Source organism: Hydra viridissima, unplaced genomic scaffold (genome assembly GCF_058129835.1).
Source record: "Hydra viridissima isolate aposymbiotic clone 2 unplaced genomic scaffold, HvirCarnegie_v1 scaffold_7, whole genome shotgun sequence".
NCBI classification, from domain to species: Eukaryota; Metazoa; Cnidaria; class Hydrozoa; order Anthoathecata; family Hydridae; genus Hydra; species Hydra viridissima.
In genome coordinates this window covers 12,762,113-12,775,129 of record NW_028324306.1, presented here as the reverse complement: position 1 = coordinate 12,775,129, position 13,017 = coordinate 12,762,113, and the positions used below count along the sequence as shown (strand labels likewise).

At 29.2% G+C, this 13,017-nt stretch overlaps 1 protein-coding gene across 3 annotated transcripts; it reads left to right on the top strand.

Annotated features, from left to right (window-relative positions):
• Positions 1-3,780: 3,780 nt before the first annotated feature.
• On the top strand, positions 3,781-5,732 carry LOC145184675 (calcium release-activated calcium channel protein 1-like). 3 transcript variants are annotated; one of them, XM_090093841.1, is made up of 3 exons: positions 3,800-3,923; positions 4,046-4,170; positions 4,734-5,418. In XM_090093841.1, exons 2-3 carry the CDS (start codon positions 4,153-4,155, stop codon positions 5,265-5,267), a joined length of 552 nt encoding a protein of 183 aa, XP_089949967.1. In that variant the 5' UTR covers positions 3,800-3,923; positions 4,046-4,152; the 3' UTR covers positions 5,268-5,418. The 3 variants fall into 3 exon arrangements, with proteins under 3 accessions (XP_079916542.2, XP_089949967.1, XP_089949968.1); XM_090093842.1 differs by adding an exon at positions 4,414-4,465 and having other exon boundaries at positions 3,847-4,170; positions 4,734-5,146; XM_080060416.2 differs by having other exon boundaries at positions 3,781-4,170; positions 4,734-5,732.
• Positions 5,733-13,017: the final 7,285 nt, after the last annotated feature.

The following is a 13,017-nucleotide window of genomic DNA, read 5'->3' as shown; positions in this document are numbered from 1 at the left end:
ACAGTAGAGCTTGCTAGTCACTCTTGGAGTCTATATATATATATATATATATATATATATATATATATATATATATATATATATATATATATATATATATATATATAGGGGAGAACCTTAATAAATGGGACGATTATTGAATGGGACAAACTCAGATTCTTATAGAAGCATCGATGTAAGGATATTCAAATTCCTGTAACAAAGAGTGATAAAAACAAGAACTCAACTGACCGACTCATCCATCCTATTGCTCTATGACCGTAATGACAATGGATGTTATTGTGTTTACGAATGTAAAAAGTAATTTTTAAAAATGACTTTTTTTCTGACTTTGCAGCAATTTTTGAAGTTACGGAAAATAAAATTCCATGCTTAAATAGATAGCAATCTCTAGTACTACAGTGAAGTAAAACATTCAAGCTTAATTAATGGTGTTTTTGGTGTGACTAATCATTTTTGGATAAACTGATGCGCATATTGAATGGGATAAAATACTACCTATTGAATGAATTTAACAAAGTATTATTTACAGCTTAGCAGAGGAATGCTGCAGTCCCTTACTTTTATCCCCATGGGTAATGGATATTATTTACACACTTTTATACTGCAATATTTTACTTAAATAAAAATAACTAAATATAATATTCTAAAATGAGAAAGTTCTGCTTTGATTGAAATTTAATTAGAACTAAAACGTTTAAAGTTAAAAATATTTTTTGTGTGGTCTTTATGTATGTATCTATATATTTAACTACATTTACAATTAATAAACTTATTTGAAAAATGATTGAATTAAATACGTTTATTTTTTAATTCTTTTATGTTTGCCCCATTCAATGAGACATACTTAATGAGTGGGACAAATGTCATGCTCCAATAAAGTTCTCTTTTTTCCAATAGCCAAATGCAAATCCAGTTTTTTTGTTTTACCATATCATTGAGCAAGAGTCGGTGGTTATCAAACATAATTAAATATATATATTAAACAATTTTATCTACGTTTAAAAAGCATTTTGCAAAAACTGTCCCATTCATTGAGGTTTTCCCTTAAGAAATGTATATATTGTATATATGTATATATATATATATATATATATATATATATATATATATATATATATATATATATATATATATATATATATATATATATATATATATATATTGTCAACCCCATTCCAAACATCACCTTTGTTCCAATAATCTCCAAAAAGTTATAGGCTCTTTTTCTATTGGTGGTTTTGGACACGAAGCAATCCATGGTTTTTCTTGGATTTGATATAATTCTCACAAACAATGTTGTAATACTCATTACAATTATCTAACACTTCTTCATTTAATGAAAATAATGGTTGATTTCTTAGGAATTCATCTGTGGATCAATTTGCGCTAATTGATTGTAGGTTTTATCTATAGTTCAAATTTCTTAAGTTAACTTTTGTAGAATGTATGTCATAAGTGTGTCATATAGTAGTGTTTACTAGATGCTTCTTTGATTAAGTTCAACTCATAGCTGTTCAAAAGTTTGTGCCAATGTTGGCATCCAGTTATTTTTACAGCACTTTATTTTTTTTATTGAAACACCTTTGATTGGTTTCACAAGTATATTATCAATGTTTGCCTATTTTTTTCTGAGGCAATAACTCAAAAAAGCTATTTTTGGCTTTTGTGGAATGGGCAATAGATGATGAGTTTCTTGGAAATATCTAAGAAATGTACATTTACAACATCTCTCAAGACTTGAAGTGGCTCCTTAAGTTCAATGATTAAGTCCAGCATTATAGCATTTGAATTCGAGTGAGTTGTAAAAAGTTTGTTAGAAAAATGTATTTGACCAATTAGGTTCTAGATACCAATGCAATATATTTTATATGTTGTTTGAAATTATACAAGTCGTTTATATCTTTTATTAAACTTATTTGATATTTTAAAAACCTCATTCAACCAGTTTTTTTGAAATGAATGTTGTTAAATAAAAGAACATAATCCTCGTTTTGTCTCGTTTTTTAACTTTATTTCGGTAAATACAGCTCACGTTGTTAGTTTTCATGACTCATAAACAAGTATTGATGATTTTTATTGTATATATGGTATAGCTCGTGAGATAAATAGAAATAAATATACAATTTGATTTTTATACAATTTGATAGATCTTTTCAAAATAGTCTTTAGGGGGTTCATCCCCTTTAAAATTGCAATAATGTGATTTTTTTTTAATTTTGGTTTTTTCATGCTTTAAGAATAAAAATTTGTTTTAAATAAAAAAAGAGTAGGTGTAAAGAGAGAACGCGTGGGGCATGCGCAGAAGAGAGCTAAAACTCTTTTATTAAAGTTTAAAAAGAGAAAGAAAAGGAAAAATAGACGGAGAAAGAAAAATTAATGCAGTTACTATCAGGTTGTCCTTGTGACATTAACCTATTTTGTTTGGGAATATTGTGTTCTCTTTCTTTTTGGAAAAAAAGGATTTTTTTTGTAAGTATGTAAATGTTTACCTATGTAAGTTTATGAATAATAAGTTTATAAATAATAAGTTTATAAATAGGAAGTTTACAAATAGTAAGTTGGTAAATAATAAGTTTATAAATAATAAGTTTATAAGTAATGTACATGCTGTATGGTTTTTTTTTTTTACCAAAGTACCTTTTAAAATGGATTTTGTTAAGTACAAGATTCGAAAGCTTTAAAAAGTAACATCTTAGGATGACTAGTTTTAGAAAATGATTAACATTTTACTTATTTTCTCAGTTTGCATTTTTTCCAGGCTTAAAAATATTTGGAACGATGATGATTCTAGTTTTAGTAAAGTTTTTGAGCTCAAACGTTCGCACATCCAAAAAGGTTCATGCAAAAAAAAGGTTCATACAAAAGAGGTTCATGCAAAAGAGGTTCAAGCAAAAGAGGTTCATGCAAAAGAGGTTCATGCAAAAGAGGTTCATGCAATGAACCAATAGTTTGATCTAAATTATTTGTGGTATCCGTGACAGACATGTCTAAAGCTCAAATTTAGTTATAAAAATATAAGAGAAAATGCTCGCTTTTTTAAGAACGTAAACAGACATCTTTTCCAAAACAATTGTTTATTTCACCCTTTCAAGACGTTACCAAGCAATCAATGTTAAACTAATGGTGGTCTACTTACTCTGTTAAACAATAGTCTGGTCCGTCACTCCCTATATTTTTCTATAGACACTAATATTGTTTAAATCATATGTAAATAGGAAGAAGTTTTTTGAAATGAGCTTTCTTGCATTTGTGTCTTTTAAAAAACGGTGAATTCCACGTACAGTGGTGTGACCTAACAAAATCCTATGCTTTGAGAAAGTCCTAATTTAAAAAATGAAAAATTTTGTATACATAAAATAAACATTTAGAGAAAAAAATTTAGTTATTTTAACAAACTAGATATCTAGTTAAGATAATTAAGTTATTTTCCCCAAATGCTTCTTTTATATATACGAAATTTGTCATTTCTTAAATTAGGACTTTGTTAGGTCACACTACGGTAAATAAATTTTTTTTTTCTTTTTTTTCTGAGGTCAACATTCACATGATCTTAGATTTGATTTAATTTTTGAAAGTAGATGCACCTTAGTGTGCATCTCCAGAATTTATTTTACTCAGGTAGTTCAGCGTTACGGAAAAACGAAGCTTTCCTTAAACTTCGTCTCTTTTTGCTTATTAGTCTATACTTTTATTTTTTTTTTCTTTTAAACCCCCGGAACGTAATAATATCTAACTGTTCTTTTTTATATTGATTTAATTATTTCAAGTTTTAAATTTGTAGAATGACTAGTTTTCTGAATTTCTGCCACTCCCGTAATTTGACATAATATTTAAAGTAAAAAACATTTGCCTTTTATATTTTTTTAATTATCAAACTGAAGATTTACTGCAAGTATATAACCGCAGTTAAAATTAAATCGGTAGATATTTACTTTCATAGCCTCATATGCTAACTAAATTACTATCAAGCAAGGCCATGTCAAGCTTGTATTACCTTTTAAAATGAATAATGAAAATATAAGTTATCCTTTCATTACTCAAGATGTAAACGAAGTCTCTGAAGAAAATGGAGATAATCAGTTAATTTCGTGGAGAAAATTGCTTTTAAGCAAAGCAAAGTTGAAAGCATCAAGTCGCACCTCTGGACTTATGTCTGGCTTCGCTATGGTATGATATATTATATATATATATTATATATATATTATATATATATATATATATATATATATATATATATATATATATATATATATATATATTTAAGTATATATCTAATATTTATATTGGTTTTTGGTAAAGTTGTAAATAAGGGTGCTTCAGAGTTTTTTTTGGGAGAAAATCAATACTCAACAAAGCCCTAATTACATACTCTTTCAGGTACAATTTTTAAGTTGTTTAGACATTTTTTAGGACAGCAACACTAAAGATACAAGAAACTGTAAAATCGTAGTGACCCTATTTGGTAAGGATTGTCTTAGTGTGCATTGGAACATAGCCATAGAGCAAGATTTTTTTCATTTTTGAATTCGACTACTAGTTTGAAGCACCCTAAAATACATGTCAACCTATATATCTTATTGTATGTTACATATGTACGAATGTGTGTGAGTGAGTGTGCATGTTCATGCATGTGTGTATGTAAATATGTATGGATGTATGCATGTACATAAATGTAACTATATTCCTGTATGTATATATTACTATACTTGAATATGTATTTTAAAATTAAGGTTGCTATGGTGGAGATCACTATTGATAAAGATGACAAATTACCAGATATGTTATGGATTGTATTTAGTGTTCTTACTACAATTCTAATATCCGTCCATGTTTTTGCACTGATGATATCAGTATGTATTTTGCCAAATATTGAAACTATTGATGAATTGCATGGGAACACTTATGCAGGACAAAATGCTTGTATCAAAACATTACCATCTGATTCTCCACATCTAAATCTTCAGAGTTACATTGAAGTTGCTTGGATATTTAGCACTGGACTTGGTACACTTTTGTTCTTGATAGAAATCCCTGTATTAATGTGGGTCAAGTTTTATAGACAAAATGCTGGAGCTGCAAAAGCATCTACAATTATCATGGCTCCAGTCTGTATAGTATTTGCTATTTTTGCAATTGTCTTTTACCGGAAATTAATTAAACATAAATATGATAGGAGCTCCCATGAAATTGAGGAGCTGCAAAAACTTGCAACACAGTTAAACAAAAGCAATCTAATGCTTTCTGAAGGCCCAAAGTTAGCTTAATAATATAAATTAGATGTATGAATGTTTATGTATATGCTCAGTTTTTTGCACATATATGTATATGCTAATAGTTATCTACTTATCAAATGTGCTAGTGCTAATTGTTTAATTCAAATGTTGTATTAAGTAAAGGAAAAATATTTTTCTTATTAGAGAATGTGTTTATACAATTTATACATTTCATTTTATATATTACTATCCAGTCAGATATTAAATTGAAAAAGCCATATATGGTTATCCAATTCTTTTTATAACTTTAGAGAAATATTTTGAAATGTTTAGAATTGTTTCTGTTTACTCTAAATTTAGTTTTTAAATATTTTCAAAGAAATCAAAAAGAGTGCCTCAATTCTCTTATGATGATATTTAGTATTAGTTTTCCTAATAGTAGCCATTTCTATTGAATGAGATCATTTTGATGAGTTGTAAACTTAATTATTTTTAGGTAAAATAAAAGAATTTGTATAATAGTTTATTCTAAAATGATAAGGAAGCGTATGAAGGAGACCCAGCTGAACATGAAGAATGTAATTTTATCAGGATGGTGGGGGGGGGGGGTGTATGAGGTTGGGGGTGGGTGGAGGAGTTGAAGATGTGTGGACAAAAGTTGTGCTTTTTTCTTTTAGGCTTTATAATAAAAAAAAAGAAGCTGCATGAGAGAAAAGTAAAAATTTTTTCCAGCCAGCAAGTCATGAAATTTAGAAATTTTAATTTTGGCAAGTATTAGATTTGGCAAAATACTGATTCAAAAAAATTTTTAAGGTTGGGGAGGTAAAATTTGTCTATTTAGTTTCTCTATTATCATTTTTATCTTTATTCGCTCTATAATGAATTTTTATAATACTACTTTAAAAGTTCATATAAAAATGCTGAAAAAATTCTTATCAAGACTTTAAACAGAAACACCAGTTGGTAACACCATATTGTCGCTATTTTAACTTCCTTCACAAATGGTTTTAGACAGTGATAACATTTTAGTTCGCTTTCTAATTCTAAACTCATGAAGGCACGAATATTAAGGGCAAATAAATCTTAATTGAAAAGATTTGTTTTTAGGAAAATATTGCGCATGAAGTCTTTGTCTGTATTTTTCTACTATTCTGGAAGATTTTCCAAAATAAAAAAAACAACCCTAAGTGAAAAAATCATTCCGGGAGGGTGAGGGGGAATCCTCCTTTGCTTTATGTGCAATCAAATTGCGGTCCCCATACCTCCACATCTCATACTCCGACGTCTCTGAATATGTTGTTTAATTACATTATTTGTCCCTTACCAACACTCCTGTAATTTTTTTTACGGACGCCTACGTCCAGACCTTTAGACCCAACTTGTAAAATGCAGGGTCGACAATCCAACGGAAAAAAGATAATTTTTTGTTTGTTTTCATTTTGTTAAATCAACAACTTAAAAATAAGGAACGGCTTTTGCTGGGAGCAATTTATCGCATGCTCCAACTTTCTTTAGAAAAAACTCTGGACAGTTTTTCATCTGAAAGTTTTCTAAAATATTCAAATGTCAATTGCTAATACCAGCCCTCTTTAATTCTTTACATTTTTTAAAAAACAATTTTTTTTTTTTCTTTTGCTATCTTAAAAGAATCTATTTTATTCGAAATCAAGAAAAATTATACAAAAACAATTTTAAGATTTTTTTAAATCACGGGATTTTTAATCTTAGTGATAGCGATCGCTTACTGATAGCGATCACTTGATGGCACTTCATAAAAATTATGTTTTTTTTTACAAAAGTGTTTACACGAGTTAAATAAAGTGTTATACATATATATATATATTAGAGTATAGGAGAAAAAAATATCAAAGAACAAAAAAATATTTTGTGAATTTTCGAACTTTTAATACTGCAAGAATCGTTAAGAAAAAGCAATTTAATGAAGAACATTAACAAATGCACAGTTTGATAAAATAACAGATTTTAATGTTAATAAATTTTCTGTAATTTTATAGATGTACTTTTTAGCAGAAAAGTAAATCTGCATACGATAATATAGCTTCCAAATTTATTCTTAAAGAAAACTTGTGACGAAGCTAATTAATAATAGAAAATGCAAGTTTATTTATCTAATACATATAAGATTGGTTTAGGATCAGTTTTGATAAAAGAATGTCTCCAATTTAGGCATAATTAAATTAATTTAATGATGATGCATTTTCAAAATCTCCAATTCTAAAGACAAATGATCTCCATTCTAACGCAACTCAGCTTTAAAAATGTTTCTAAGTATTTCTTAAATCAATTGTAGTGGATAAAAACTATTCTTAAGACCAAAATGAATAATTTAAGTATTTTATCTTTTAGCAGATGATAAAATAGAGCATATCGATGTTAATTGAATTGCTAAAAAGCTGTTAGAAGATAAATTGCCGCAAAAAACAAATCAGTTAAAAAAGCTTTTGATGGATAATGTTGTTTTTAGATGTTTTTAAATAAATATGCTTTGCAATAAAATTTTCTTATTGGGTAATGTACCTGTTACTGGTCACAATTATATCGAGCGCAAAAAAACTTTCAGCCCGAATGGTGGAACATGATTTAACAATCATTCCGCGCAGACATAATTGCTGTCATTATGGTTTAATTAATGATGTTTATATGTGTCATTCAGTACGATAGTTTTAACACTAGCTTCAAATTTTTTAGCAAAAAAACTTTAAAGCAAAATACTACTCAATCTATCGGTTTTTTTCTTTTTTTTTTTTAAAAAAAAAAACAAAACAAAACAACGTGTAAGCCCAAAAATGTCTTTATTTATCAATTACAAAATATCTAATAATGATATTTTTGTAATTAAACCTATAGTAAGGGGTTATCTTTTTGATCTAGAGATTGGGATTGAGGCTGATGGTGTGGGGATGATTTAATTAGGAAAGGGCGAGGTTTGGGGACTATTTGGTTAGGACTGGGCTATGTTAAATCGTTAAAAATTTAAGGTTGTATTTACCGTCCTCAGTATATTCTATTACAAAATATATCTCAACAAAAGTTCTATTAGTGTGTAATGGTTAGCATTCTTTTATTCGTTACATTTATAAAATAGAAATAATACTCTTTTACTCCACTTGTGGAGTTCAATGCTGTTTTTATCAATTACTCTTTTTATTCTTCTTCTTTAAATAAATATCTCTTCTTCTTCTTTATTTAAAATGGCTAAAGTTTTCGTTTACTTTAATAAATATTTCTTCTGACTTCTGTTTAATTCTTTACTTCTTCTGTTTACCAAAAATTACTTCTTCTTTTTCTATTTTTACTTCTCTGTAAAACTCCAACTCCCCTCTCTAAAACTCTGTCTTCTTCTACTTTCTACTCCTGTCCTACTATAAAACCCTATTCTTTGAGCTTTTTATAGCTTTTGTTTGTTTTTCGGTTGCAATGCTTATTCATCATTTATTTATATGGTAGGTTGAATGAGTCTCCGTATGTATTCTCGTTATCGTTATCTCGATATACGTCTATTCTCAGTCGTTGTTTTTAACTTTTCTTCTTTCCGCTTTATAGCTTATTTACATGACGGCTTGATAAGTCTTCTTGCTTACGTCTTCTCCCAGTTGTTTTTAACTTCTCTTCTTTCCGCTTTATCATTAATTTATATGGCAGGATGATTAGTCTTCAAGTGTACGTCTTTTCCCAGTTGTTTTGAGCTTTTCTTCTTTTTGCTTTATCATTTATTTATATAGCAGGTTGATGAGTCATTGTGTGTACATCATCGTCCGATCGTTGCTTTTGATTTAATTCTCCGTCCTCACACCAACGGTCTTAATAGTTTTCTTCAGACTTGTATTGGTTTTAATCCCCGTATTCTCAAAAAATATTTAAAGATTTAAAATTATAATCCCAAACCATATGGATGACGGAGTAATCGTTATTTAAAATTGATTTCAATCAAGATAGTTTCGATAACTAAATCGAGTGAATGAAAATAAAATACAATTTACAATACTATTGGTTTGGAAAAAAAGTCCTTACGCACTTGTGCCATTACAAATGAATCTCATTAAAACATGGGAAGTTCTATGATTTTCTAGAATGTTCTGTTTTAATGTATGGAACTTCATCGCAACTAAATAAACGAGTACAGGTGATTCACTTGACATAAAATGTAAGGTCAATAATCCTATATTAAACACTGCATCTTATATGAGTTCCAGCTTGGTCATTCTCCCAGTTAGACCGAACAAACATGTGGCAAGCCCTAGGCCAATCCAGTAATACCAAACATATTTATCAAATTCGTGTTCAACATTTTCGTTCCAATGACTTTCAACTTGAAGATCGTTCAAGATCCGGTAGTCCAACTGAAGCTGTTTCTGAAGCAATGCACGATATGGTGGAGAAGGTTTCAAGGCTCACAAGCCACTGTATAGCCACCACACTCCAATATTCTCACATATTAATACTGCACTGTCTTCATTCATTGGGAAAGATTCTAAAGTTGGGAATTTAGTTTCTACATGAAAGTTTTAGTTTCTGTGACAGCTTAACAAAGACATTCACTTGGACATCAACAAATTTTTGCTCTCCAAAAAGCGACGCTTTGACTGATTAGACCACTTAACAATTGGCAGTTAGAAGTGGGTTTTATGTAAACCATACAAAAGTGTCAGTGGGTTGACGCTGAAGAATGGCAGAATCATCGTGCATTTCAGGTTTCTTCCTCCAAACACTACCATAACGGCTGAATATTACTTTCAACAACTGGAAAGACTCAGGCAGAAAGTCAGTCAAACGCATCCACAGCACCAAAAGACTTACTTTCTGAACGACAATGCACGGCCACTCACGGCTTTTCCGTGCCCTGCTATTTCAAATGTCAGAAATCAGTTTCGATGATGTTTGCCAACTCGAAGTCAACGTTTGTAAACTCTTCGAGGCACAGCCAGGTAGTTTTTACAAGGATGTAAATTATACAATTACAAGGATGGATTACATTTCTTGTGTATTGAATAGAGAATTGTAGTTGATAATAATGGCAGTTATTTTGTAGAGTGATTGTGTTTATTCAAATGATTGAAATGAATTAAGCTATTTGATGAAAGTTAAAAAGAGCTTCCTTTCCGCCCTAATAAATGGGGGTTTAAAAAGAGGAGGAGTTTTCATCGAATTATTTTGACAGATAACAAATTCGATTTCTTTAAAGTAAAAAAAGAAAAAAACAAAAACAAAACAAAAAAAACAATCGTAACTATAAAAGAAAATATTTGTGTTTTGTTTTTAATTTTTTTTTTTAAATATTTAAAATTATTCAATTTTTAATTGAAATAAAATTAAACTTTATTTTAAATATTTAATTTTTTTAAATATTTATTTATGAAGGGGGAGAATAACCTCTTACTAAATCAAGGCGATGACTTAAAATAGAAACGCGCCACAGTAGTCAAAAAAGCTGCAAAAATGGAAAAAAAACAGATTATTAAAAATTCAGTTCCAAACCAAATTTCACAAACTTAAGGGAATATTTTTCATTTTTAGAAGGATGAGGGGGAAGAGGGGGGGGGGACTGTAAATTAGCTGAATTTCGCTGTAAATTAATGCCTAATTAAGTCCACAGAATTAAAGGGCGCAACCTAAGATAGTTAAAGATCAAACTATTATCGACAAAAGAAATCCTTTAAGTAAGCTTGTAAGTTTGTTTTGATTATTTTAGATACCCATGGAATGGTTTTGCATTCATGAAAGCAAAATATAGACCTATTGCCAGACACTTAAAGAATGCACTAAAATCAAACACTTTCTTCACTATTTCTCAGCATTCTGAAACTGTTCCAAAAAGTTCTGAAGAGTTATAAAACTTGACTGAAATTTTTTAAATCATTATACCATTTTTCAAAAAAAGTTCGACCGTTTTTTTTTGTTTTTTGTTTTTTTTTTGTTCCTTGAAACTTCGATACAATTGGCATTTATGTATGACATTAAAGATTCCAGCGGGAGCCTAATCGAATTCAAAATGGATTTTCAACTTAAGAGTTGCTGTTGATGCCAGGAGAAGAAAAGTTGTCAAATTATAAATGTCTTTTAAAACCAGCAAAGCCATCTTTATCACCATATAGATCATTTCTTTAGGGGCGTTAAGTTGCAATTGCAATTGTTGCAGCTTAAAAAAAAAATTGTAGAACTCTTGATTGCTTATATGTTGATCAAAATTTAACTAAACCAACCATTAAAACCTAATCTAATCTAAACTTATTTTACAGAGTAGCAGCAAGATGGCTGACTCAAACTCGCAAAAGGAGAATCAACTTCAAGACATCACACACATGGAAATGTATTGGTGTTGAAGAATCAGATTAAAAATTTAAATCGAACTAACGTGTGAAATCATTCGGGGCAATTAATATCAGTGTAAAACCGAAATTTTCTTTGTACTAAAAAAATTAAGTTAAAGACCAATAACTTGTACTAAAACAATTTTTTCATGTTTTAAAAGCAACGCGCCATTTTCAAAAAAAGACATATTTGAATGTCATTTTATATTTTAAATTACTTATCGATAATTGATATACTTAACATCAAATACAGTTTATATGTGGTTGCACATTACAGGAGCATTCGTTCTTAACAAGCTTTTAATCAACTTATATTAAGAAAAAAATTAACACTTTTCCACTAATGATAGTAATTGCCCACTAACAAAATTTACTTTTACTTTAAATTCTAGTTTTGCTGAAAGCTCCTCAAGAGCCTACTTTGTGTGTCTAAGACGCAGACACGAAGTCAAACTTGGATTCAGACTTACTTGGACACCAAAACAGATCACTCTTTCGATTGATTCGACAAGAGGCTGTGTTTCTGGATCTATTCTGTTTTATATTTTAAGCGTTGTTCTTCATTTTGAGTTTGTGTTCAGATGATTTTTTTGCACGACACTTTTTGAAGTTTCGGTAAAATTTGTAATAAAGTCGATGTATCCAAAGTTTTATTATTTTATCGTGACAAGTTACTAAATTGATCAAGAGACAATCAAATTTGTCTTGATTTAAATTTTTTTTTTTTATTGTGAGCCTTTTTGATGCTTAATTTTTTATGCTTTTTTCTTTTGAGATGTGGATATGTCATAGGCTGTTAAATATTCAAAGTTTGAGACTTTTAATATTTAAATCTAAGTTAGTTGTTTTTTGATTTTAAAAAGGTTTTTTAAATTGAGCATCGATAAAGTAATTACTTTAAAAAGTTCAAAAAACCAACAACTATAAGGGTACTTCAAAGTAATAAATTTGGTTATATTCAAGCTTTAGTGCATCCCAAATATAAAGTTGTTGCATTTTTAGTAAGATTAGTAATTAAACAACATTTCAAAAAATATTTTTTCGCTGAAGCTGACTTCTCTGACTGCGATGAGCGAGTTGCGTTCTGCAATTTAACTTTTTTTTAAACGCACAAAAAGCGTATATTATTAATAACTACCTACTGTAATTACTTGGATTTGAAGAACAATAATTTGGAGTTTATTTACCGTAGTCCTACTAGTAGAACACTATTTCACTTCGTCTGGACTAAAGCTGGTAACGATTATTACTTAAGTAATTACTTCTCAGCTTACAAGGGCTCACTGAAAAAACTTAAAAAAATCGAGTAAAATGGCATATCGAGTACTAATTTTAGTAGTTCATACACTCAATATGATGCATCGAAATTGTACAATTTGACCGTTTATCTTATGTCAACCTAATGCCTGTTGAATTGGAGTACGATGTTTATGTTTCCAGGAGAATAATGGAGATATTGTTTCCAGGAGAAT